The sequence below is a fragment of the Coloeus monedula genome, assembly GCF_965178545.1.
Source record: "Coloeus monedula genome assembly, chromosome: 31".
Classification (NCBI taxonomy): Eukaryota; Metazoa; Chordata; class Aves; order Passeriformes; family Corvidae; genus Coloeus; species Coloeus monedula.
Window position 1 is genome coordinate 928,344 of NC_138811.1, and position 27,702 is coordinate 956,045.

General features: G+C 55.5%; 1 protein-coding gene across 1 annotated transcript; it reads right to left on the reverse strand.

Annotated features, from left to right (window-relative positions):
- Nucleotides 1–117: 117 nt before the first annotated feature.
- On the reverse strand, nt 118–27,702 carry AKAP8L (A-kinase anchoring protein 8 like). Its single transcript, XM_082299410.1, has 13 exons — nt 27,669–27,702; nt 25,406–25,438; nt 23,441–23,657; nt 18,506–19,052; nt 17,702–17,825; nt 15,879–15,925; nt 15,414–15,450; nt 12,640–12,748; nt 8,812–8,953; nt 6,684–6,789; nt 3,353–3,483; nt 2,371–2,466; nt 118–1,042 (listed from the first exon to the last, which is right to left on the reverse strand). Exons 1-13 carry the CDS (start codon nt 27,676–27,678, stop codon nt 644–646), a joined length of 1,998 nt encoding a protein of 665 aa, XP_082155536.1. The 5' UTR covers nt 27,679–27,702; the 3' UTR covers nt 118–643.

A 27,702-nucleotide genomic window follows, 5' to 3' on the forward strand; every position in this document is an offset into this window, starting at 1 on the left:
AGGAAAATCCCAACTCCAAACGCGTCGGGATGGGGAGGGAAGCTCCGGGATCCCAAAGGAACGGGAATTTGGGATTGAGGAGCCACTCAAGGATGAAGGAGGCGGGATAACCTCGGGATGAGTCCTTTTAAATCCACAAAAACCTCGGGAATTCTCCCGTTTCACAACGGACACAACGGCACCGAACGCTTCGCTCCGAGAGGGGGGGGAAAAACACCGGGAAAACACCGGGAAAAACCTGGGAAAACAGCGGGAGAACGGCAGGAGAACATCGGGAAAAGGGGGATCCACAGCCACAGGAAATCCTGGAAAAACCTCGGCGAGGGGAGGGGGGACAAATCCCAGCCTTGTCCCACCTGGAAAATTCCCCATTCCCGAGGGAAGAGGCTCCGGGGGAGGAAAAAAATTCCGACAAATCCACCTAAAAAAAGGGAAAACAAACAAACGAGAAAACCCCCCCAAAAAAACGGGATCACAGCAAAACTTTGGGAGATCTGGTACAAAAACTTCCCAACAAAAATTCCAACAAAATCCCCTCCTTTTCCCGGGAATTCCTGGGATTCGGGGCTGGGAACGGGGAACATCCACGGACACGGATCCAACACATCCAGGGAATATTCTGGGTCCTTTTCCCGCTGGGAATTCACTCCTGGTGCATTCCAGAGGTTTCCTCTTCCTCCTGCTGCTCTTCCCGTGCGAATCCCTCCGGGAATTCCTCGGGATTTGGGGAATTTTCCGCCTTATCCGGCTCTGGATTTGTCCCTGTTCCCGTCTCCTCGTTTTTAGTGCCTGGAATTTCCTCGGGATCTTTGTTTTCCTCGGGATTTTCCTCAGGATTTGGGGGATTTTCCAGCTTTCCCTCGGCATTTTCGAGGTTTTCCTCAGGATTTTCAAGATTTCCCTCGGGATTTCCCTCGGGATTTCCCTCGGGATTTTCCTCCCCTGCTCCTTCCTCGGCATTCCCGGGATTTTCCTCCCCTCCTCCTTCCCCTTCCTCGTGCTCCTCCTTTTCCTCGGGATCATCCGTGAAGGGATTTTCCCCCTGGAAAAGGCAAAAAAAAAAGGGGAAAAAAAACCCCCAAACCCACGACCCACTTGGAGCTTCCCTCGGGATTCTCCGAGGAATTCTCACCTCCCACTCCCCCCCAGCCTCCGGAGCAGCTGCTGCCTCCAGGATCCCAAATCCAGCTAAAAACGGGAATTGGGGGCAGGAATTCCTGCCTGGGAGGGAGGGGATGCAATTCCCAGAGCTGGAATTGCCCAAGGAAAGGTTGGATCCAGCTGGAATTGTGGAATGATCCCTGGGATGGGTGGGATTCAGGGGATTTCAGGTCGTTTTCCCACCCAAATTATCCCAGAATTCCGGGATTTTGGGGTCCCTCAGCCCCTGGGAGAGTCGGGAATTTCCCCTGGAGCAGGAAGGGATCCAGGGAGAGCTTCCAGAACATTCCAGGGGTGATTCCAGGGGCTCCAGGAGAGGGGTTGGGACACAGGGAATGGCTTCCCATGGAAAAGGGGGGAATTTGTGGGAATCGGGGGCAGGAATTGCTGCCTGGGAGGGAGTGGGATGGAATTCCCAGAGGGAATTCCCAGGTGGGATTTCTGGGATGGGATTTTTGGGATTTCTGGGATGGATGGGATTTTGGGGATGGGATTAACAGGATATTTGGAATTTTCGGGATGGGATTTCTGGGATTAATGGGATTAATGGGACTTTTGAGATGGGATTTTTGGGATTTCTGAGATGGGATTTCTGGGATTTCTGGGATTTTGGGGATTTCTGGGATTTTGGGGAAGGGATTGATGGGATTAATGGGATTTCTGGGATTAATGGGATTTTTGGGATGGGATTTCTGGGATTTGGGGGATGGGATTTTGGGGATTTCTGGGATTTTGGGGATGGGATTGATGGGATTTCTGGGATTTCTAGGATGGGACTGATGGGATTTTTGGGATTTCTGGGATTTTTTGGGATGGGATTGATGGGATTTCTGGGATTTTCAGGATTGATGGGATTTTTGGGATGGCATTAATGGGATTTCTGGGATTGATGGGATTTCTGGGATTTTGGGGAAGGGATTTCTGGCGTTTCTGGGATTTTTGGGATGGGATTTTTGGGATTTCTGGGATGGGATTTCTGGCATTTCTGGGATTTTTGGGATGGGATTTTTGGCATTTCTGGGATTCAAGCCCCCTCCCACCCCAAACCATTCCAAGATTCCCACAAATCCCCCGAATCCCCACCCCAAGAGCAGCTCCAGCCTCAATCCCACAGAGCAGGAGAGGAAAACTCCGGGAATTCCCCCCCAAAAAAACCCCCCCAAAGCCCTCCCGGGGAATTCCCGCCCTCGGAATTCTGGGAATTCCCACCTTGAGGTACTTTTCCAGCTTTTTGCTGATGAGTTTGTTGTTGAGGATGCTCCGGGCCACCACCAGCGAGGATTTCTTGGATTGCTCCATCATGGCCTGGAATGGGAACAGGGAATTGCAGGGATGGGGCAGGAAGGGCCTGGGGACCCAAATCCAGGAAAATTCCTGGGAATTCCGGGGGGGGAAAGGGTCTGGGGGAACAAATCTGGGGAAATTCCTGGGAATTCTGGGGGGGGGAAGGGTCTGGGGCCACAAATTGGGGAAAATTCCCGGGAATTCCAGGGGGGGAAAGGGTCTGGGGGCCCAAATCCAGGAAAATTCCCTGGGAATTCTGGGGGGGGAAAAGGGCCTGGGGGAACAAATCCGGGAAAATTCCCAGGAATTCCAGGGGGGGAAAGGGTCTGGGGCCACAAATCCATCAAAACCCCCTCAGAATTTTGGGAAAAAAGCCTTTTGGAGCCCCAAATCCCCTGGAAAACTCCCCGGGAGAAGCCCCTGGAGAACCCCGGGGCAGAGGATGAGGGAAATCCCGGGATTTTGGGGGATTCCTGTGGGAATTCCCTGGATTTTGGGGCATTCCTGTGGGAAATCTGGGGATTTTGGGGGATTCCTGTGGGAATTCCGGGGATTTTGGGGCATTCCCGTGGGAATTCCCGGGGTTTTGGGGCATTCCTGTGGGAAATCTGGGGATTTTGGGGGATTCTTGAGGGAAATCCGGGGATTTTGGGGGATTCCTATGGGAATTCCTGGGATTTTGGGGGATTCCCGTGGGAATTCCTGGGATTTTGGGGCATTCCTATGGGAATTCCTGGGATTTTGGGGGATTCCCATGGGAAATCTGGGGATTTTGGGGCATTCCCGTGGGAAATCTGGGGATTTTGGGGGATTCTTGAGGGAAATCCGGGGATTTTGAGGCATTCCCGTGGGAATTCCTGGGATTTTGGGGCATTCCCGTGGGAATTCCCGGCGTTTCGGGGCTCACCCGGCGGTTGTGGTTGTGATCCAGGGATTTGAGGTGTTTCTGGATGGATCCGAACTGCATCGGGATCAGGAGGTCGCAGGCGGAGCAGTGAGCGGCCTCCACCTTCCGCAGGAAGTGCTCCATGCCCACCTCTGGATTGGGATCGGGATCGGGACATTCCAGACCCATCCCTGGGGATCCCAAAATTCTCCATCCCTGGGGATCCCTCTGGGACATTCCAGACCCATCCCCGGGGATCCCAAAGCTTCCCTTCCCTCGGGATCCCTCTGGAACATTCCAGACCCATCCCAAGGGATTCTCCACTCCCATTCCTTGGGATTCCTCAACTTTCCTTCCCTTGGGATCCTCCCAACTCCCCCTGGGGCATTCCAGACCCATCCCTGGGGATCCCAAAATTCTCCATCCCTGGGGATCCCTCTGGGACATTCCAGACCCATCCCTGGGGATCCCAAAATTCTCGATCCCTGGGGATGCCTCTGGGACATTCCAGACCCATCCCTGGGGATCCCAAAGGTTCCCATCCCTGGGGATCCCTCTGGGACATTCCAGACCCATCCCTGGGGATCCCAAGTGCTCCATGCCCACCTCTGGATTGGGATCGGGATCGGGACATTCCAGACCCATCCCTGGGGATCCCAAAATTCTCCATCCCTCGGGATCTCTCTGGGACATTCCAGACCCATCCCCAGGGATCCCAAAATTCTCCATCCCTGGGGATCTCTCTGGGACATTCCAGACCCATCCCCGGGGATCCCAAAATTCTCCATCCCTGGGGATCCCTCTGGGACATTCCAGACCCATCCCCGGGGATCCCAAAATTCTCCATCCCTGGGGATCCCTCTGGAACATTCCAAACCCATCCCAAGGGATTCTCCACTCTCATTCCTTGGGATCCTCCAAGCTCCCTTTGGGATCCCTCCCAGCTCATCCCAAGGGGATTCTCCGCTCTCTTCCCATGGGAATCCCCCCCACATTCCATCCCTGGGGATCCCCCACATCCATTCCCGGGGATCCCAAAGCTTCCCTTCCCTGGGGATCCCTCTGGAACATTCCAGACCCATCCCTGGGGATCCAAAATTCTCCATCCCTCGGGATCCCCCTGGGACATTCCAGACCCATCCCCGGGGATCCCAAAATTCTCCTTCCCTGGGGATCCCTCTGGGACATTCCAGACCCATCCCTGGGGATCCAAAATTCTCCATCCCTCGGGATCCCTCTGGGACATTCCAGACCCATCCCTGGGGATCCCAAAATTCTCCATCCCTGGGGATCCCCCTGGGACATTCCAGACCCATCCCTGGGGATCCCAAAGCTTCCCTTCCCTGGGGATCCCTCTGGAACATTCCAGACCCATCCCAAGGGATTCTCCACTCCCATTCCTTGGGATTCCTCAACTTTCCTTCCCTTGGGATCCTCCCAACTCCCCCTGGGGCATTCCAGACCCATCCCTGGGGATCCCAAAATTCTCCATCCCTGGGGATCCCTCTGGGACATTCCAGACCCATTCCCGGGGATCCCAAAGCTTCCCTTCCCTCGGGATCCCTCTGGGACATTCCAGACCCATCCCTGGGGATCCCTCTGGGACATTCCAGACCCATCCCTGGGGATCCAAAATTCTCCATCCCTGGGGATCCCTCTGGGACATTCCAGACCCATCCCAAGGGATTCTCCACTCTCATTCCTTGGGATTCCTCAACTTTCCTTCCCTTGGGATCCTCCCAACTCCCTCTGGGACATTCCAGACCCATCCCTGGGGATCCCAAAATTCTCCATCCCTGGGGATGCCTCTGGGACATTCCAGACCCATCCCTGGGGATCCCAAAGGTTCCCATCCCTGGGGATCCCTCTGGGACATTCCAGACCCATCCCTGGGGATCCCAAGTGCTCCATGCCCACCTCTGGATTGGGATCGGGATCGGGACATTCCAGACCCATCCCTGGGGATCCCAAAATTCTCCATCCCTCGGGATCCCTCTGGGACATTCCAGACCCATCCCTGGGGATCCCAAAATTCTCCTTCCCTGGGGATCCCTCTGGGACATTCCAGACCCATCCCTGGGGATCCAAAATTCTCCATCCCTCGGGATCCCTCTGGGACATTCCAGACCCATCCCTGGGGATCCCAAAATTCTCCATCCCTGGGGATCCCCCTGGGACATTCCAGACCCATCCCCGGGGATCCCAAAATTCTCCATCCCTCGGGATCCCTCTGGGACATTCCAGACCCATCCCTGGGGATCCCAAAATTCTCCATCCCTGGGGATCCCCCTGGGACATTCCAGACCCATCCCTGGGGATCCCAAAATTCTCCTTCCCTGGGGATCCCTCTGGAACATTCCAGACCCATCCCAAGGGATTCTCCACTCCCATTCCTTGGGATTTCTCAACTTTCCTTCCCTTGGGATCCTCCCAACTCCCCCTGGGACATTCCAGACCCATCCCTGGAGATCCCAAAGCTTCCCTTCCCTTGGGATCCCTCTGGGACATTCCAAACCCATCCCAAGGGATTCTCCACTCTCATTCCTTGGGATCCTCCAAGCTCCCTTTGGGATCCCTCCCAGCTCATCCCAAGGGGATTCTCCGCTCTCTTCCCATGGGAATCCCCCCCACATTCCATCCCTGGGGATCCCCCACATCCATTCCCGGGGATCCCAAAGCTTCCCTTCCCTGGGGATCCCTCTGGAACATTCCAGACCCATCCCTGGGGATCCCCCTGGGACATTCCAGACCCATCCCCAGAGATCCCAAAGCTTCCCTTCCCTGGGGATCTCTCTGGGACATTCCAGACCCATCCCTGGGGATCCCAAAATTCTCCATCCTTGGGGATCCCTCTGGAACATTCCAGACCCATCCCAAGGGATTCTCCACTCTCATTCCTTGGGATTCCTCAACTTTCCTTCCCTTGGGATCCTCCCAACTCCCCCTGGGACATTCCAGACCCATCCCTGGGGATCCCAAAATTCTCCATCCCTGGGGATCTCTCTGGGACATTCCAGACCCATCCCCAGGGATCCCAAAATTCTCCTTCCCTGGGGATCCCTCTGGGACATTCCAGACCCATTCCCGGGGATCCCAAAATTCTCCATCCCTGGGGATCTCTCTGGGACATTCCAGACCCATCCCCGGGGATCCCAAAATTCTCCATCCCTGGGGATCTCTCTGGGACATTCCAGACCCATCCCTGGGGATCCAAAATTCTCCATCCCTGGGGATCCCTCTGGGACATTCCAGACCCATCCCTGGGGATCCCAAAATTCTCCATCCCTGGGGATCCCTCTGTGCCCCATCCCAGGGAATTCCCCCAGGGATCCCCCCCGGAATCCCGGGATACCCTGGGTCAGGTCCTGCTCCCGGTAGATCTGCTGGATCACGGCGTTGATGTCCTTGATCCCGCGGCGCCGCTCCTCCGTCTTCCGCGTCTTGTTGGCCACGTATTCCTGCAGGGAATTCTCCGGGATAACGGGATCCCCATCCCAGGGAATTCTCCGGGATAACGGGATCCCCGTCCCAGGGAAGTCTCCGGGATAACGGGATCCCCATCCCAGGAATCCCCCAGCCCCTCCTGCAGGGAATTCTCTGGGATAACGGGGACGGAGGGAATTCTCATCCCAGAAATTCCCAAATCCCAGTGGGAAAGCACTGGGGGGGGGGGGGGGGAAGGGGGAAAGGGAAAGGAGGGAAAAGGAGGGAAAAAAGGGAAAAGGGGGAGAAGAAAGGAAGGAAAGGGAAGGAGAGAAAGGAAAAAGAGGGAAAAGAGGAAAAGGGAAAAGAGGAGAGGGAGGAGAGGGAAGGAAAAGGAGGGAAAAGGGAAAGGAGGGGAAAAGAAAAGAAAGGAAAGAAAAGGAGGAAAGGAAAAAAGGGAGAGGGAAAGGAAAAGCAGGGAAAGGAAAATCAGGGAAGCAGGGAAAGGAGAAAAACAGGGAAAGGAAAAGCAGGGAAAGGTGGAAAACATGGAAACAGGGAAGCAGGGAAAGAAGGAAAGCAGGGAATGGAGGGAAGCAGGAAAACAGGGAAAGCAGGGAAAGGAAAAACAGGGAAAGGAGGGAAAGGAGGAAAACAGGGAAAGCAGGGAATCAGGGAAAGCAGGGAATCAGGGAACCAGGGAAAGCAGGGAAAGGAGGGAATCAGAGAAGCAGGAAAACAGGGAAGCAGGAGAAGCAGGGAATGAGGAAAGCAGGGAATGAGGGAATGAGGAAATGCAGGGAATCAGGAAAACAGGGAAAGGAGGGAATCAGGAAAGCAGGGAAAGGAGGGAATGAGGAAATCAGGGAATGAGGAGAAGCAGGAAAGCAGGGAATCAGGAAAATAGGGAATCAGGGAAGCAGGAGAAGCAGGGAATCAGGGAATGAGAAAAGCAGGGAATCAGGGAAGCAGGGAATGAGGAAAGCAGGGAATGAAGAGATCAGGGAATGAGGAGATCAGGGAATGAGGAGAAGCAGGAGAAGCAGGGAATCAGGGAATGAGGAGATCAGGGAATGAGGAGAAGCAGGGAATCAGGAAAACAGGGAAAGGAGGGAATCAGGAAAGCAGGGAATCAGGGAATGAGGGAAGCAGGGAATGAGGAGAAGCAGGGAATGAGGGAATGAGGAAAATAGGGAAAGGAGGGAAGCAGGAAAGCAGGGAAAGGAGGGAATCAGGAAAGCAGGGAAGCAGGGAATGAGGGAAGCAGGGAATGAGGAGAAGCAGGGAATCAGGGAATCAGGAAAATAGGGAATCAGGGAAGCAGGAGAAGCAGGGAATCGGGGAATGAGAAAAGCAGGGAATCAGGGAAGCAGGGAATGAGGAGATCAGGGAATGAGGAGATCAGGGAATGAGGAGAAGCAGGAGAAGCAGAGAATCAGGGAATGAGGAGATGAGGGAACGAGGAGAAGCAGGGAATCAGGGAATGAGGAAATCAGGGAATGAGGAAAACAGGGAAAGGAGGGAATCAGGAAAGCAGGGAATCAGGGAATGAGGGAAGCAGGGAATGAGGGAATGGGGAGATGAGGGAATGAGGAGCAGGCGGGGAATCAGGGAATGAGGAGAAGCAGGGAATGAGGGAATGGGGAGATGAGGGAATGAGGAAAGCAGGGAATCAGGGAATGAGGAAAGCAGGGAATGAGGGAATGAGGGAATGAGGAAAGCAGGGAATGAGGGAATGGGGAGATGAGGGAATGAGGGAATGAGGGAATGAGGGAATGGGGAGATGAGGGAATGAGGAAAGCAGGGAATGAGGGAATGAGGAAATCAGGGAAAGGAGGGAAGCAGGAAAGCAGGGAATCAGGGAATGAGGAGATCAGGGAATGAGGAGATCAGGGAATGAGGAGAAGCAGGAGAAGCAGAGGATCAGGGAATGAGGAAATCAGGGAAAGGAGGGAATCAGGAAAGCAGGGAATGAGGGAAGCAAGGAATGAGGGAATGAGGGAATGAGGGAATGAGGGAACGAGGAGCAGGCGGGGAGGGCGGCGCGGGCCGGGCACCTGCAGGAACTGCGCCGTCTGCTGCGGCAGCCGCGAGCCCACGAACTGGAAATGCTCCCGGTGGAATTTGCTGTCCAGGTGCTGCCCCATCTCCTCCTCGTAGAACGTGCGGAACTTGCACAGCGAGCACACGAACTGGATCCTGAAACAGCGGGAATGGCACCGGGAATGGCACCGGGAATGGCACCGGGAACGGCACCGGGAATGAGCACACGAACTGGATCCTGAAACAGCGGGAATGACACCGGGAATGGCACCGGGAATGGCACCGGGAACGGCACCGGGAATGAGCACAACACCGGGAACGGCACCGGGAATGGCACCGGGAATGAGCACAACACCGGGAACGGCACCGGGAACGGCACCGGGAACGGCACCGGGAATGAGCACACGAACTGGATCCTGAAACAGCGGGAATAACACCGGGAATGGCACCGGGAACGGCACCGGGAATGGCAACGGGAATGGCACCGGGAACGGCACCGGGAATGGCAACGGGAACGGCACCGGGAATGGCAACGGGAACGGCACCGGGAACGGCACCGGGAACGGCACCGGGAATGAGCACACGAACTGGATCCTGAAACAGCGGGAATGGCACCGGGAATGAGAGACACCGGGAATGGCACCGAGAATGGCACCAGGAACGGCACCGGGAATGGCACCGGGAATGGCACAACACCGGGAATGAGCACACGAACTGGATCCTGAAACAGCGGGAATAACACCGGGAATGGCACCGGGAACGGCACCGGGAATGGCACCGGGAACAGCACCGGGAATGGCACCGGGAATGAGCACACGAACTGGATCCTGAAACAGCGGGAATAACACCGGGAATGGCACCGGGAATGGCACCGGGAATGGCAACGGGAATGGCACCGGGAACGGCACCGGGAACGGCACCGGGAATGGCACAACACCGGGAATGAGCACACGAACTGGATCCTGAAACAGCGGGAATAACACCGGGAATGGCACCGGGAACGGCACCAGGAACGGCACCGGGAATGAGCACAACACCGGGAACGGCACCGGGAATGGCACCGGGAACAGCACCGGGAATGGCACCGGGAATGGCACCGGGAACGGCACCGGGAATGAGCACACGAACTGGATCCTGAAACAGCGGGAATAACACCGGGAACGGCACCGGGAATGGCACCGGGAATGAGCACACGAACTGGATCCTGAAACAGCGGGAATGACACTGGGAATGGCACCGGGAATGGCACCGGGAATGAGCACAACACCAGGAACGGCACCGGGAATGGCACCGGGAATGAGCACACGAACTGGATCCTGAAACAGCGGGAATAACACCGGGAATGGCACCGGGAATGGCACCGGGAACGGCACCGGGAATGGCACAACACCGGGAACGGCACCGGGAACGGCACCGGGAATGGCACAACACCGGGAACGGCACCGGGAATGGCACCGGGAATGAGCACAACACCGGGAACGGCACCGGGAATGGCACCGGGAATGAGCACACGAACTGGATCCTGAAACAGCGGGAATGGCACCGGGAATGGCACCGGGAATGGCACCGGGAATGGCACCGGGAATGACACCGGGAATCAGGGACACCGGGAATGGCACCGGGAATGGCACCGGGAATGGCACCGGGAATGGCACCGGGACGCCCCCGGAGGCCGCCGGCCTCTGCCGCGGGGCTGCCGGACGTTTTCCCGGCACTTGGGGGCTTTTCCTGGGCTTTTCACACCTTTTTTGGGCTTTTCCTGGTTTTTTCCAGGTTTTTTTAGTTTTTCCTGGTGTTTTCCCAGGTTTTTTGGGGTTTTCCTGGTTTTTTCCAGGTTTTTTTAGTTTTTCCTGGGGTTTTCCCAGGTTTTTGGGGTTTTCCCAGGTTTTTGGGGGGTTTTCCTGGGGTTTTCCTGGGTTTTTCCAGAGGTTATCCCCGAGTTTTGGGGTTTTCCCAGAGTTTTGGGGTTTTCCCAGAGTTTTTTGGGGGTTTCCTGGGTTTTTTTCAGGGTTTTTTTTGGTTTTTCCTGGGTTTTTGGGGGGTTTTCTTGTGGTTTTTTGGGTGTTTTTCCCAGGTTTTGGGGATTTAGGGAGAGGTTGGAGGGGGTCACCGAGGAGGGGGAAATGTTGGGATAACTGGGAATGGCAGCAGGGACTCGATTCCCAATCCTGGAGAAGGAAAGAATCCCTAAAAAGGGGAAAGAATTCCCGAAAAAGGAAAGAAAATCCCTAAAAAAAGGGGGGAAATTCCTAAAAAAAGGAAAATAATTCCTTAAAAAGGAAAATAATCCCTAAAAAAGGAGAATATTCCCTAAAAAGGGGGAAACCCCTAAAAAAGGGGAAAAAATTCCTGAAAAAAGGGAAGTAATTCCTTAAGAAGGAAAATAGCCCCCAAAAAAGGAGAATATTCCTTAAAAAAGGGGAAAGAATCCCTAAAAAAGGAGAGAAAATCCCTAAAAAAGGGGGGAAAATACTGGAAAAAGGGAAATAATTCCTTAAAAAGGAAAATAACCCCTAAAAAAGGAGAATATTCCCTAAAAAAGGGAAAAGAAATCCCTAAAAAGAAGGGAAAATCCCTAAAAAAGGGGGAAAAATTCCTGGAAAAAGGGAAATAATTCCTTAAAAAGGAAAATAATCCCTAAAAAAGGAGAATATTCCCTAAAAAAGGGGAAAGAATTCCCTAAAAAGGGAGAAATCCCTAAAAAAGGGAGGAAATTCCCTGAAAAAAACGGGGAAATTCCTTTAAAAAAGCAAAAAATCCCTAAAAAGGTGCAATATTCCTTAAAAAGGTGAAATATTCTCAAAAAAGGCAAAATACTCCCAAAAAAAGGTACAATATTCCCAAAAAACGTGAAATATTCCTGAAAAAGGTGAAATATTCCCGAAAAAGGTGCAATATTCCCAAAGAAAAGTGAAATATTCCCTAAAAAAAGTGAAATATTCCCAAAAAAGGTGCAAGATTCCCCAAAAAAGGTGCAAGATTCCCAAAGAGAGCTGAAATATTCCCAGAAAAGGTGCAATATTCCCGAAAAAGCTGAAATGTTCCTTAAAAAGGTGAAATATTCCCTAAAAAGGTGAAACGTTCCCTAAAAAAGTAAAATATTCACTAAAAAAAAAGAAATATTCCTTAAAAAGGCGCAATATTCCCAAAAAAAGGTGCAATATTCCCTAAAAAAAGTGAAATATTCCCAAAAAAGGTGCAATATTCCCTAAAAAAAGGTGCAAGATTCCCCAAAAAAGGTGCAATATTCCCTAAAAAAAGTGAAATATTCCCAAAAAAAGGTGCAATATTCCCGAAAAAGCTGAAATATTCCTTAAAAAGGTGAAATATTCCCTAAAAAGGTGAAATGTTCCCTAAAAAAAGTGAAATATTCCTTAAAAAGGCGGAATATTCCTGAAAAAAGGTGAAATATTCCCAAAAAAGGTGCAATATTCCCTAAAAAAAGGTGCAAGATTCCCCAAAAAAGGTGAAATATTCCCTAAAAAAAGTGAAATATTCCCTAAAAAAAGGTGCAATATTCCCGAAAAAGCTGAAATATTCCTTAAAAAGGTCAAATATTCCCCAAAAAGGTGAAATGTTCCCTAAAAAAAGTGAAATATTCCTTAAAAAGGCGGAATATTCCTGAAAAAAGGTGAAATATTCCCAAAAAAGGTGCAAAATTCCCCAAAAAAGGCGCAAGATTCCCAAGAAAAGGTGCAAGATTCCCGAAAAACGTGAAATATTCCTGAAAAAGGTGCAATATTCCCTAAAGAAAGGGAAACATTCCCAAAGAATGGTGCAAGATTCCCAGAAAAAGTGGAAAATTCCCAAAAAAAGGTGGAAGATTCCCAGCCATCCGTCACCTCTCCACCATCCGGTCCCGGTGCCGCTTCTTCTGCCGATCCTGGGATTTCTTCCCGGCCTGGAGCTTCTGCCGCAGCTGGGAAATTTCCTCCTGGATGCTCAGGGCCCCTGCGGAAAAGCGGGAAAAGCCTCGGGAATGGCCTCGGGAATGGCCTCGGGAATGGCCTCGGGAAAAGCGGGAATGGCCTCGGGAATGGCCCTGGGAATGGCCTTGGGAAAAGTGGGAATGGCCTCAGGAAAAGTGGGAATGGCCCCGGGAATGGCCCCGGGAATGGCCTTGGGAAAAGTGGGAATGGCCTTGGGAAAAGTGGGAATGGCCCCGGGAATAGCCTTGGGAATGGCCTTGGGAAAAGTGGGAATGGCCTTGGGAAAAGTGGGAATGGCCCCGGGAATGGCCTCGGGAATGGCCTCGGGAATGGCCCCAGGAATGGCCTTGGGAAAAGTGGGAATGGCCTTGGGAAAAGTGGGAATGGCCTTGGGAAAAGTGGGAATGGCCCCGGGAATGGCCTCGGGAATGGCCCCGGGAATGGCCCTGGGAATGGCCTTGGGAAAAGTGGGAATGGCCCCGGGAATGGCCCCGGGAATGGCCTTGGGAAAAGTGGGAATGGCCTCGGGAATGGCCCTGGGAATGGCCTCGGGAATGGCCCCAGGAATGGCCTTGGGAAAAGTGGGAATGGTGGGAATGGCCCCGGGAATGGCCTCGGGAATGGCCTTGGGAATGGCCTTGGGAAAAGTGGGAATGGTGGGAATGGCCCCGGGAATGGCCTCGGGAATGGCCTTGGGAATGGCCTCAGGAAAAGTGGGAATGGCCTCGGGAATGGCCCCGGGAATGGCCTCGGGAATGGCCCTGGGAAAAGTGGGAATGGTGGGAATGGCCCCGGGAATGGCCTCGGGAATGGCCTTGGGAATGGCCTTGGGAAAAGTGGGAATGGCCTCGGGAATGGCCCTGGGAATGGCCTTGGGAATGGCCTTGGGAATGGCCTCGGGAATGGCCTTGGGAATGGCCTCGGGAATGGCCCCAGGAATGGCCTTGGGAAAAGTGGGAATGGCCTCGGGAATAGCCTTGGGAATGGCCTTGGGAAAAGTGGGAATGGCCCCGGGAATGGCCTCGGGAATGGCCTTGGGAATGGCCTCAGGAAAAGTGGGAATGGCCTCGGGAATGGCCCTGGGAATGGCCCCAGGAATGGCCTTGGGAAAAGTGGGAATGGTGGGAATGGCCTCGGGAATGGCCTTGGGAAAAGTTGGAATGGTGGGAATGGCCCCGGGAATGGCCTCGGGAATGGCCTCGGGAATGGCCTCGGGAATGGCCTTGGGAAAAGTGGGAATGGCGGCGGGAATGGCCTTGGGAATGCCGGGAATGGCCTTGGGAAAAGTGGGAATGGCCTCAGGAATGGCCTCGGGAAAAGTGGGAATGGCCCCGGGAATGGCCCCGGGAATGGCCTCGGGAATGGCCTCGGGAATGGCCTCGGGAAAAGTGGGAATGGCCCCGGGAATGGCCCCGGGAATGGCCTCGGGAATGGCCTCGGGAATGGCCTCGGGAAAAGTGGGAATGGCCTCGGGAATGGCCCCGGGAATGGCCTTGGGAAAAGTGGGAATGGCCCCGGGAATGGCCCCGGGAATGGTGGGAATGGCCTTGGGAATGGCCTCGGGAATGGCCTTGGGAAAAGTGGGAATGGCCTCGGGAATGGTGGGAATGGCCTCGGGAATGGTGGGAATGGTGGGAATGGCCTCGGGAATGGCCCCAGGAATGGCCTCGGGAATGGCCTTGGGAAAAGTGGGAATGGCCCCAGGAATGGCCTCGGGAATGGCCCCGGGAATGGCCTTGGGAAAAGTGGGAATGGCCTCAGGAATGGCCCCGGGAATGGCCCCAGGAATGGCCCTGGGAATGGCCTCGGGAATCCCCCCCCGGATCCAGGGAAATCCATCCCAAACCCGGCTTTTCCCAAGGCAAAAAAGAGGTTGGGAAAGGCGGGAAAATCCCAGCCCGGATCCAAAGGGGCTCCCAGATTTTTGGGAATGGGATGAAAGGATTTTAGGGATGGATTTAGGGGGGGGTTGGTCCCAAACTCCTGGGATTCAGGGATGGATTATCCCAGATTTCTGGGATTTAGGGATGGATTACCCTGGATTTCTGGGATTTAGGGATGGATTATCCCGGATTTCCCAGATTTGGGGATTTCCCTGGATTTAGGAAGGAATTATCCCGGATTTCCTGGATTTAGGGATTTCCCAGGATTTAGGGATGGCTCAGTCCCAGATTTCTGGGATTTAAGGATGGATTATCCCGGATTTCCTGGATTTAGGGAGGATTTAGTCCCAGATTTCCTGGATTTAGGGATTTCCCTGGATATAGGGATGGATTATTCCTGGATTTCCTGGATTTCGGGATTTCCCAGGATTTAGGGATGGATTATCCCAGATTTTCAGGATTTAGGGATGGATTATCCCAGATTTTCAGGATTTAGGGATGGATTATCCCAGATTTCCTCGATTTAGGGATTTTCTTGGATTTAGGGATGGCTCAATCCTGGATTTCCAGGATTCAGGGATGGATTATCCCACATTTACGGGATTTAAGGATGGATTATCTCACATTTCCAGGATTTAAGGATGGATTATCCCGGATTTCCGGGATTCAGGGATGGATTATCCCCTGATCCCTGGAATCCCCCGGATTTCCCCTCCTGGAGGAGGAGCAGGGATTCCACTCCGAGCCCCTGGGGAATTCCTGGAATTTCCCCCTGGAATGGGAATCCCGAGGATCCCGACTCACCTTTCTCCGAGTCCCTTCCCTCTTCATCCTCCCCTTCCTGGAAAAAGCGAAACCTTGGGAATTTCCAGCGCCCCGAAGGGAACCCCCCGAGCTGCTCCCTCTGGAATTCCCCTGGCTTGGGCAGGGAATCCCAAATTCCGGGGGATTTTCCCAATGGAATCTCCCAGGGACGGGAATTTTATTGGGAGAGGCCGGAGCTTCCTGGAATTCCCCCACTTCCCATGGAAAATTCCCCTTCCCCCACCCCAAATCCTTCGGGAATCCCCAAAATCCCAGGGGTTTTGTCTTTGGAAGCCTCCCCCATCCCTCCCACCCCAAAATCCCGGGATTTCTCCTCCCTCAGCCCCAAAATCCCGGGATTTCCCCTCCCTCAGCCCCCAAATCCCGGGATTTCCCCTCCCTCATCCCCAAAATCCCGGGATTTCTCCTCCCTCATCCCCAAAATCCCGGATTTCCCTCACTCACCCCTCTGGATCCCTCCTTCTCTCCGGATTCTCCCTCCGTGCCTTCCTCTGGAACGAGCAACGCCCTCAGCAGGGGCAGGAAAACCGGGATCCATCCCCAAAAACCCGGGATCCATCCCAAAAACCCGGGATCCATCCCAAAAACCCGGGATCCATCCCAGAAACCGGGATCCATCCCAAAAAACCGGGATCCACCCTCAAAAACCTGGGATCCACCCCCAAAAACCGGGATCCACCCCCAAAAACCCGGGATCCACCCCCAAAAACCGGGATCCATGCCAAAAAAACCAGGATCCATCCCCAAAAACTGGGATCCATCCCAGAAGCCAAGATCTATCCCAAAATCTGGGATCCAGCCCAAAAACCGGGATCCATCCGGAACCTGGGCTCCGTCCCAATCCCGGCTCCGTCCCCAATCCCGGCTCCACCCCAAATCCCAGGATCCGTCCCCAATCCCAGCTCTGTCCCCGATGCCGTTCCCGTTCCCATCCCCAATCCCGGCTCCGTCCCCGATCCCATCCCCGATCCTGGCTCCATTCCCAATCCTATCCCTGATCCCGGGCTCTGTTCCCGATCCCATCCCCGAAACCCGGGCTCCAATCCCGGCTCCATCCCCGATCCCGTCCCTGTTCCCAATCCCAGCTCTGTCCCTGATCCCATCCCCAGTCCCGGTTCCGTTCCCAATCCCGGGCTCTGTTCCCAATCCCGATCCCAGGCTCTGTTCCTGATCCCAATCCCGATCCCATTCCCGATCCCAGGCTCTGTTCCCAATCCCATTCCCGTTCCCGATCCCGTTCCCAGACTCTGTTCCCGATCCCGTTCCCGAACCCAGGCTCCGTTCCCGATCCCAGGCTCTGTTCCCGATCCCGATCCCGTTCCTGTTCCCATTCCCGTTCCCAATCCCAGGCTCTGTTCCCGTTCCCGTTCCCGATCCCGTTCCCGATCCCGTTCCCGTTCCCGATCCCGTTCCCGTCCCCGATCCCATTCCCGTTCCCGATCCCATTCCCGTTCCCGTTCCCAGGCTCTGTTCCTGATCCCATTCCCGTTCCCATTCCCGATCCCGTTCCCGATCCCGTTCCCGTTCCCAGGCTCCGTTCCCAATCCCGTTCCCGATCCCATTCCCGATCCCACTCCCATTCCCGATCCCATTCCCGTTCCCGATCCTGTTCCTGATCGCATTCCCGTTCCCGTTCCCGATCCCGATCCCGTTCCTGATCCCGTTCCCGTTCCCAGGCTCCGTTCCCAATCCCGTTCCCGATCCCATTCCCGTTCCCGATCCCATTCCCGTTCCCGATCCCGTTCCCGATCCCGTTCCTGATCCCGATCCCATTCCCGTTCCCAATCCCGTTCCCGATCCCGTTCCCGTTCCCAGGCTCCGTTCCCGATCCCGTTCCCGATCCCGTTCCCAGGCTCCGTTCCCGATCCCATTCCCGTTCCCGATCCCATTCCCGATCCCGTTCCCAGGCTCCGTTCCCGATCCCATTCCCGTTCCCGATCCCGTTCCCGATCCCGTTCCCAGGCTCCGATCCCGTTCCCGATCCCGTTCCCGTTCCCAGGCTCCGTTCCCAATCCCGTTCCCGATCCCATTCCCGTTCCTGATCCCATTCCCGTTCCCGATCCCGTTCCCAGGCTCCGTTCCCGATCCCGTTCCCGTTCCCGATCCCATTCCCGATCCCGATCCCGTTCCCGATCCCGATCCCGTTCCCGATCCCGTTCCCGATCCCGATCCCAGGCTCCGTTCCCGATCCCGTTCCCGATCCCATTCCCGATCCCATTCCCGATCCCGATCCCGTTCCCGTTCCCGTTCCCGTTCCGCCCCCTGACCGTTGTCGGAGTCGGAGTTGTCGGAGCCGTCGGTTTTGGGCGCTTTCCCCTCGGGCTCCTCGGAGCCGCTCGGCTGCTTCCGCTTCCGGCCCAGGGAATCCCGGCGGAGGCGCTTCCGCTGCAGCTGCGGGCGGGGAACGGGGAAAACGGGGGAAAAATGGGGGAAAATGGGGAAAAATGGGGGAAAAAGGGGGGAAAAGGGGGGAAAAGGGGGGAAAATGGGGGGAAAATGGGGGAAAACGGGGGAAAATGGGGGGAAAATGAGGGGGGAAAATGAGGGGGGAAAATGAGGGGGGAAAATGAGGGGGGAAAATGAGGGGGGAAAATGAGGGGGGAAAATGAGGGGGGAAAATGAGGGGGGAAAATGAGGGAGGAAATGGGGAAAAATGGGGGAAAAATGGGGGGAAATGGGGAGGAAATGGGGGAAAAGGGAGAAGTGGGAAAAAAGGGGGAAAAAGCAGAAAAATGAGGAAAAGGGGGGGGAAGGGGGGGAGAAGGAGGGCAAGGGGAGGAAGGGGGAAAATTGGGGGGAAATGGGGGGAAAAAGGGGGGGAAAAAGGGGGGGAAAAAGGGAATTAACCCAGGAATTAAAGCCCCAAAACGTTGGGAATTAAGCCCTGGCAAAGCTCCACCATTCCCAAGCCCCCAATTTTCAGCCCCCAAATCCCATTTCTTGTTGGTTTTTTTTAGGAAAACCCCCCCCGGGAATTCCCCATTTCTCCTTCCCAGCACGAATCCCGACCCTTCCCCACGGGAAAACCACGGGAACATCCAGGAAATCACGGCAAAAAGCCCCGAGCTCACCCTAAAATCGGCATCCCACATCTTCCAGCCCCTCCTCATCCTCTTCACGCCGCGGAAATTCCCGGGGAAGCCTCGGAAGCCTTGGAAGGCGCCGGGCTCGGGGAGGATGTTTTGGGAGAAGAGCGACGGCAGCCGCTTGGAGCCGGGGGGGCCCCGGGGCTCGTTCCAGCCACCCCGGCCGGGATAGCCCGGGAACGGCCTCTCCCGGCCCCAGCCGTGGCCCCGCTGGCCAAAAGTCTCCCGGAATTTGCCCTGGAATTGCTGCTCCCGCGGGCGGCTCCCGTAGAAGTCGTTGGCGTCGGGCTCGGATTCGTTGGGATAATCGGGATAATCGCTGGGATAATCGCTGGGATAATCGCTGGGGTAGTCGGGATAATCGTTGGGATAATCGGGATAATCGTTGGGATAATCGTTGGGATAATCGTTGGGATAATCGTTGGGATAATCGTTGGGATAATCGGGATAGTCGGGATAGTCGTAGCCCGGCCGGTAGAGATCGCGGTCGTTCAGCGAGGAGCGGGAATCGTAGGATTCGTAGGGGTCGTACCTGAGCAGGGAAAACGGGCGGAAAAACTGGGAATTTGGGGAATTTCTGGGAGGTTTTTCCACGGGGGGAACAAAAATGGGGGAAGGGGAGGGGAAGGGAGGGGGTTGGGATGGGGATTTTTTCCTGGGAAAAGGGGGTAAGGGAGGGGATTCCCGAAAAAAAAAAGGGTGCCAGGGTGGGGATTTCCAAAGAAATTGGGTGCCACAGTGGGGATTCCCAAAGAAATTGGGTGCCAGAGTGGGGATTCCCAAAGAAATTGGGTGCCAGGGGTGAGAATTCCCAAAGAAATTGGGTGCCAGAGTGGGGATTCCCAAAGAAATTGGGTGCCAGAGTGGGGATTCCCAAAGAAATTGGGTGCCAGGGGTGGGAATTCCCAAAGAAATTGGGTGCCAGAGTGGGGATTCCCAAAGAAATTGGGTGCCAGGGGTGGGAATTCCCAAAGAAATTGGGTGCCAGAGTGGGGATTCCCAAAGAAATTGGGTGCCAGAGTGGGGATTCCCAAAGAAATTGGGTGCCAGGGGTGGGAATTCCCAAGGAAAGGGTGCCAGGGTGGGAATTCCCAAAGAAATTGGGTGGCAGGGGTGGGAATTCCCAAGAAAAGGGTGCCAGGGGTGGGAATTCCCAAAGAAATTGGGTGCCAGAGTGGGGATTCCCAAAGAAATTGGGTGCCAGAGTGGGGATTCCCAAAGAAATTGGGTGCCAGGGGTGGGAATTCCCAAAGAAATTGGGTGCCAGAGTGGGGATTCCCAAAGAAATTGGGTGCCAGAGTGGGGATTCCCAAAGAAATGGGGTGCCAGAGTGGGGATTCCCAAAGAAATTGGGTGCCAGGGGTGGGAATTCCCAAAGAAATTGGGTGCCAGGGTGGGAATTCCCAAAGAAATTGGGTGCCAGGGGTGGGAATTCCCAAAGAAATTGGGTGCCAGAGTGGGGATTCCCAAAGAAATTGGGTGCCAGGGGTGGGAATTCCCAAAGAAATTGGGTGCCAGAATGGGGATTCCCAAAGAAATTGGGTGCCAGGGTGGGGATTCCCAAAGAAATTGGGTGCCAGAGTGGGGATTCCCAAAGAAATTGGGTGCCAGGGGTGGGAATTCCCAAAGAAATTGGGTGCCAGAGTGGGGATTCCCACGAAAAGGATGCCAGGGGTGGGAATTCCCAAAGAAAAGGGTGCCAGGGTGGGAATTCCCAAAGAAATTGGGTGCCAGAGTGGGGATTCCCAAGGAAAAGGGTGCCAGGGTGGGAATTCCCAAGGAAAAGGGCTCCAGGAGTTGGGAATTCCCAAGGAAAAGAGCTCCAGGGTGGGGATTCCCCAAGGAAAAGGGTCCCAAGAGTTGAGAATTCCCAAGGAAGAGTCCCAGGAGTTGGGAATTCCCAAGGAAAAGGGGCCCAGGGGTGGGAATTCTCAAGGAAAAGGGCTCCAGAGCTTGGGATTCCCAAAACATGGCCCAAGGGGGTGGGGACTCCCAAAAAAAAGGGCTCTGAGTGGTTGGGATCCCCTTGATTCCCAAAAAAATGGGTGCCAGGAGTTGGGACCACATTCCCCACGCCTTTTCCTGCCCCTTTCCCACGTTTTCCATCCCCTTTCCCAGCTCCCATCCCCTCTCCCAGCTCTCCAGGTCCTCCCCTCACCCCCTTCCCGCTCCCAGATCCCCAGTCCCGGTGTTCCCGGGATGAGCCCTCCCCATCCCCATCCCCATCCCCATCCCCGTTCCCATTCCCCATTCCCATCCCCATTCCCCATTCCCATTTTCCCCATTCCCCATTCCCGATCCCCATTTCCCCATTCCCATTCCCGCTCCGATTCCCATTTTCCCATTTCCCCATTCCCAATCCCCATCCCCATCCCCGCTCCCATTCCCCATTCCCCACTCCCATCCCCATTTCCCCATTCCCCCATTTCCCATTTTCCCCATCCCCATTCCCCCATTTCCCATTTTCCCCATTCCCATTTTCCCCATCCCCCCATTCCCCCATTCCCATTTTCCCCATTCCCCCATTCCCATTTTCCCCATTCCCCCATCCCCATTCCCCCATTTCCCATTTTCCCCATCCCCATTCCCCCATTTCCCATTTTCCCCATTCCCATTTTCCCCATTCCCATTTTCCCCATCCCCCCATTCCCCCATTCCCATTTTCCCCATTCCCCCATTCCCATTTTCTCCATCCCCATTTTCCCCATTTCCCCATCCCCATTCCCCCATTTCCCATTTTCCCCATTCCCATTTTCCCCATTCCCATTTTCCCCATCCCCCCATTCCCCCATTCCCATTTTCCCCATTCCCCCATTCCCATTTTCCCCATTCCCCCATTCCCATTTTCTCCATCCCCATTTCCCCATTTCCCCATCCCCATTCCCCCATTCCCATTTTCTCCATCCCCATTTTCCCCATTTCCCCATCCCCATTCCCCCATTCCCATTTTCCCCATTTCCCCATTTTCCCCATTTCCCCATCCCCATTTTCCCCATTCCCATTTTCCCCATTCCCCATTTTCCCCATTCCCATTCCCATTCCCCCATCCCCATTTCCCATTTTCCCCATCCCCCCATTCCCCCATTCCCATTTCCCCATTCCCCATTCCCATTTTCCCCATTCCCCCATCCCCATTTTCCCCATTTCCCCATTTCCATTCCCCCATTCCCATTTTCCCCATTCCCCCATTTCCCAATCCCCATTCCCCATTTTCCCCATTCCCCCATCCCCATTTTCCCCATTTTCCCCATTCCCATTTTCCCCATTCCCATTTTCCCCATTTTCCCATTCCCATTTTCCCCATTCCCCCACCCCCATTTTCCCCATTCCCCCACCCCCATTTCCCATTTTCCCCATTTCCCCATTCCCCCATTCCCATTTTCCCCATTTCCCCATTCCCCATTCCCATTTTCCCCATTCCCCCATCCCCATTTCCCCATTTCCATTCCCCCATTCCCATTTTCCCCATTCCCCCATTCCCATTTTCCCCATTCCCCCATTCCCATTTTCCCCATTCCCCCATTCCCATTTTCCCTATTCCCCCATTCCCATTCCCCATCCCCATTTTTCCCATTCCCATTTTCCCCATTTCCCCATTCCCATCCCCATTTCCCCATTCCCATCCCCATCCCCATTTTCCCCATTCCCATTCCCATTTCCCTATTTTCCCCATCCCCATTCCCCCATTCCCATCCCCATCCCCATTTTCCCCATTCCCATTCCCATTTCCCCATTTCCCCATTCCCCCATTCCCATTCCCCCATTCCCATTTTCCCCATTCCCATTTTCCCCATTTCCCATTTCCCCATTCCCCATTTCCCATTCCCCCATTCCCATTTTCCCCATCCCCCCATCCCCATTTTCCCCATTCCCATTTTCCCCATTCCCCCATTCCCATTTTCCCCACTTTCCCCATTCCCCCATTTCCATTCCCCCATTCCCATTTCCCCATTCCCCCATTCCCATTTTCCCCATTCCCCCATTCCCCCATTCCCATTTTCCCCATTCCCCCATTCCCATTTTCCCCATTCCCCCATTCCCATTTTCCCCATTTTCCCCATCCCTCCATTCCCATTTCCCCATTCCCTTTTCCCCATTCCCATTTTCCCCATCCCCATTTCCCCATTCCCCCATTCCCATTTTCCCCATTCCCCCATCCCCATTTTCCCTATTCCCCCATCCCCATTCCCCCATTTCCCATTTTCCCCATCCCCATTCCCCCATTTCCCATTTTCCCCATTCCCATTTTCCCCATTCCCATTTTCCCCATCCCCCCATTCCCCCATTCCCATTTTCCCCATTCCCCCATTCCCATTTTCTCCATCCCCATTTTCCCCATTTCCCCATCCCCATTCCCCCATTCCCATTTTCTCCATCCCCATTTTCCCTATTCCCCCATTCCCCATTTCCCATTTTCCCCATTTCCATTTTCCCCATTTCCCCATTCCCATTTTCCCCATTCCCCCATTCCCATTTTCCCCATTTCCCATATTCCCCATTCCCCCATTCCCATATTCCCCATTCCCCCATTTTCCCCATTCCCCCATTTTCCCCATTTTCCCCATTTTCCCCATCCCCATTCCCCCATTCCCATTTTCCCCATTTCCCCATTCCCCCATTCCCCATTTCCCATTTTCCCCATTCCCCCATCCCCATTTCCCCATTTCCATTCCCCCATTCCCATTTTCCCCATTTCCCCATTCCCATTTTCCCCATTCCCCCATTCCCATTTTCCCCATTCCCCATTCCCATTTCCCCCATTTTCCCTATTCCCCCATTCCCATTTTCCCCATTCCCATTCCCCATTCCCATTTTCCCCATTCCCCCATTCCCATTTTCCCCATTCCCCCATTCCCATTTTCCCCATTTTCCCCATTCCCATTCCCCCATTTCCCCGGTTCCCCATTCCCGTTTCCCCACCTGTCGGTGCCGGTGCCGTAGCTCCGGCCCTGCATCCCCTCGGGCTCCGGGTGCGCTCCCAGCTCCGGCCGCTGCTTCCCGGCCTCGCCGCCGCCCTCGGGGGCCCCGTCGGCCTCCGAGTTGCCCAAATCCCAGGAATTCCCGGCGGCCGCTCCGTAGCCGTAGGCGCCGGAGTTCTCCTGGCTGTAGCCATAGCCGTAGCCGTAGCCCTCGTAACCTGGGATTGGGGATTTGGGGTTGGGAATTCGCGATTTGGGATTCGGGGATTGGGGATTCGGGGATTTGGGGTCGGTCCCCGCGGAACCTGCGGCCGTTCCCGGGTTTTAGCCGTGGAATTTGGGGTTATTTCCAGCAAAAAAGGGGGAAAACCCCGGAATTTGGGGTCATTCCCAGGTTTTACCGCGGAATTTGGGATTATTCCCATGGAATTTGGGGTCGTTCCCACCGAACTTGGGGTCGTTCCCAGCAAAAAGGGGGAAAACCACGGAATTTGGGGTCATTCCCAGGTTTTACCGCGGAATTTGGGATTATTCCCATGGAATTTGGGGTCATTCCCAGGTTTTACTGTGGAATTTGGGATTATTCCCGTGGAATTTGGAGTCATTCCCAGGTTTTACCACGGAATTTGGGATTATTTCCAGAAAAAAAGGAGAAAACCACAGAATTTGGGGTCATTCCCAGTTATTCACCTCAGAATTTGGGACCATTCCCAGTTTTCACCACAGAATTTGGGATTATTCCCACAGAATTTGCAATTATACCCAGAAAAAAAGGGGAAAACCACGGAATTTGGGATCATTCCCAGGTTTTACTGTGGAATTTAGGACCATTCCCAGTTCCTACCATAGAATCTGGGATTATTCCCACAAAATTTGGAGTCATTCCCAGTTCTTACCACGGAATTTCAGCTCATTCCCGGTTATTTACCGCGGAATTTGGCACCGTTCCCAGTTTTTACCACAGAATTGGGGATTATTCCCACAGAATTTGAGGTTGTTCCCAGCAAAAAGGGGGAAAACCACAGGATTTGGGGTCATTCCCAGGTTTTACCATGGAATTTGGGGTTATTCCCAGCAAAAAAGGGGAAAACCACAGAATTTGGGGTTGTTCCCGGTTATTTACCGCAGAATTTGGGATTATTCCCACAGCATTTGGGGTCATTCCCAGTTTTTACCAAAAAACTTGGGATCATTCCCAAATTTCCCACAGAATTTGGGACCATTCCCAGTTTTACCCCAAAATTTGGGATTACTCCCAATTATTCCCCACAGAACTTGGGATCATTCCCAGTTATTTCCTTCCCTTCCCCATTCCCCTCACGATTTTCAGTGACAATGAGAAAAATTCCCAAATTTCTGCTCAAATCACCTCAAAACCTCGAAGCCTCAGGGAACGATTTGCTGGGAAAATCCCCAAAAAATGGGAAAACCTCAATCCCAGCTCCCAGCAGGAATTCCCAGCGGGAATTCCCACTCCACAAAAACCCTGCACACATCCAGGACCCATTCCCAGCTTTTTTTCAGCTTCGATCACTCCAATTTGGGGATTTCCCTTCCCAGAATCCCAATTTGGGGCGGGAATTTGGGATCGGAGCCGGAATCCCCGGGATCGGCCGCAGGGAGGTTGGATTTGGACGGGAACAGCCCCAGATTCCCCTGGCTCCCACTCGGAGCCGTTTTCCCGCTCCCGAAATGCCGCTTTTTGTTGGATCCGGCGGGAATTTGGGAATAAAACGGGGGAAAGGAGAGGTCAGCCGGGGTCGGGGCATCCCGAGGGATCCGGGGAGGGATCCGGGGAGGGATCTGGGGAGGGATCCGGAGGGATCCAGGGAGGGATCTGGGGAGGGATCTGGGGAGGGATCCAGGGAGGGATCCAGAGGGATCTGGGGAGGGATTCGGGGAGGGATCCAGAGGGATCTGGGAAGGGATCCGGAGGGATCCGGAGGGAGGAGCATCCCGCACTTGCCTCTGCTGCTGCCTGAATTCCAATCTCCGTAACCTGAAAAAGGCAAATCCCGCTCGGGCCGAGTCCCAGCCGGAGCCTCTCGCTGCCGGCGCCCAAATTCCTCCCAAATTCCTCCCAAATTCCACCCAAATTCCTCCCAAATTCCACCCAAATCCGCCAGGAATCGGCTCCCGGAATCAGCCCCCAAAAGCCCCTTCCGGGCACAAATCCCGGCTTTTGATTCCGAGCTGGGAAGAATTCCCAGCACTGAGCATTTGGGAATCATCGGGAAGGAGGAGTTGCTGCTTAAAAACCGGGAATTAGGATGGGTTTTTTGGGGAGTTTTATCCTATTCTGGGATGGATATTCCTGGCTCCCCTCATTCCCTGGAGCTTTTCAGTGGAATTTTGTCCTTCATTAGCGGCTCCTCGTTATAAAAATAAGCCAATTAATTAATTCTGCCGTTCTTCTCCCCGCCTCCAGCTGGGAATTTGCATGGAATATTGTCAGGAATCGCTGCCCCACCCCCTCCAGGTGTGTCCCAGGTGAGCAGAGGCCGCTCCAGGAGCCAGGAAAGGAATCAAATTCATGGAAAAAAAGGGGAAAATGGGATTACAAGGGCTCGGAGAGGAGCAATGGGAGGGCAGAGAGGACTTGGATTGGGAATAAACCCAGTTTTGGATGGAATTTGGGGCTGTCCCAGTGCCCAAAGCAGGATTGGGACACGCGAATGGAGCTGGATTTGGAGCAAATTCCCAGGAATTGGGGCTGTCCCGGTGCCGCTCCTGCCCCGGAGGGACCGCCCGGGCCCCGGCGGCTCTGGGCCGACCCCTCCCAGCCCTCAGGGACAGCCCCGGTCCCCTCACGGTCACCCCCGGTCCGGACAGCCCCGGTCCCCTCACGGTCACCCCCGGGCCCTCAGGGACAGCCCCGGTCCCCTCACGGACACCCCCGGTCCGGACAGCCCCGGTTCCTCAGGGACAGCCCCAGTCCGGACAGCCCCGGTCCCCTCACGGACACCCCCGGGCCCTCAGGGACAGCCCCGGTCCCCTCACGGTCACCCCCGGTCCCTCCCGGTCACCCCCAGTTCCTCACGGTCACCCCCGGTCCCTCACGCTCCCTCCCGGTCCCCCAGGAACACCCCCGGTCCTTCCCGGACCCCTCCAGCCCCGGTATCCCCACGGTCCCCTCCTGTCCCCCCCGGTCCCTCAGGGACATCTCCGTGCCCGGTGTCCCCCCCGTGTCCCTCCGGTCTCCCACCATCACCCCCGGTCCCTCCCGGACCCCTCCGATCCTCCCCCGCTCCTTCCCGGTCCCTCACGCCCTTCCCGCCCCGCAACGTCCCCGTGTCCCCCCGGTCCCTCAGGGACATCCCCGCTCCTCCACGGCCCCGCCGCGTCCCGCTGTCCCCCCGCTCCCTCACGGACATCTCCGAGTCCCGCGGTCCCCCCTCAGTATCCCGGTGTCCCCCCGCTCCTTCCCGCCCTTCCTGGTCCCTCACGAACCCCCCCGGTCCCTCACGGACATCTCCGTGTCCCGGTGTCCCCCCCCCCCGTCACTCACGAGCACCCCAGGTCCCGGTGTCCCCTCCCGGTCCCTCACGCCCCCTTCACGTCCCGGTGTCCCCCCGGTCCCTCAGGGACATCCCCGGTCCCTCACGGTCACCCCCGGTACCCCAGGGACACCCCCGGTCCCTCACGGTCCCTCACGGTCAGCCCCGGTACCCCAGGGAGACCCCCGGTCCCTCACGGTCACCCCCGGTCCCTCACGGTCACTCCCGGTACCCCAGGGACATCCCCGGTCCCTCACGGTCCCCTCACGGTCAGCTCCGGTCCCTCACAGTCACCCCCGGTACCCCAGGGACACCCCCGCTCCCTCACGGTCACTCCCGGTCCCTCCCGGTCCCCTCACGGTCACTCCCGCTCCCTCAGGGGCGCCCCCGGTCCCGGCCCTCCCGGACCCCTCACGCTCCCCCATCCCGCTCTCCCCCCGCTCCCTCCGGTTTCCCCTCCCGGCTCCTCCCAAAGCCCTCCGGGGTCCCGGCCACCGCCGCCCCGCCCGCTTCTCCCTCACGGCCCGCCCGCTTCCTCCTCACGGCCCCCCCCGGGTCCCGACCCCGCTGCTCCTCCTCACAGACACCGCCAGCCCCTCACCGATCCCGCACAGCCCCAACCCCTCCCGGTTCCCGGTCACCCCTGAGCGGTTCCTGGTCGCGGCCAGCCCCGGTGTCCCCCGGTGCCCCCGGTTTCCCCTCACGACCCCCGGTGCCGCCCCCTCCCCTCACCGTAGCTCATGATGGCGGCGCCTCCTCCCCTTTC

Excerpts from the sequence above, each read along its gene's own strand:
- AKAP8L (XM_082299410.1), bottom strand. Across the intron at positions 19,053-23,440 it reads TACGGCACCGGCACCGACAG|GTACGACCCCTACGAATCCT; the intron begins GTGGGGAAACGG and ends TTCCCTGCTCAG. Across the intron at positions 15,926-17,701 it reads CAACTCCGACTCCGACAACG|AGGAAGGCACGGAGGGAGAA; the intron begins GTCAGGGGGCGG and ends TGCTCGTTCCAG.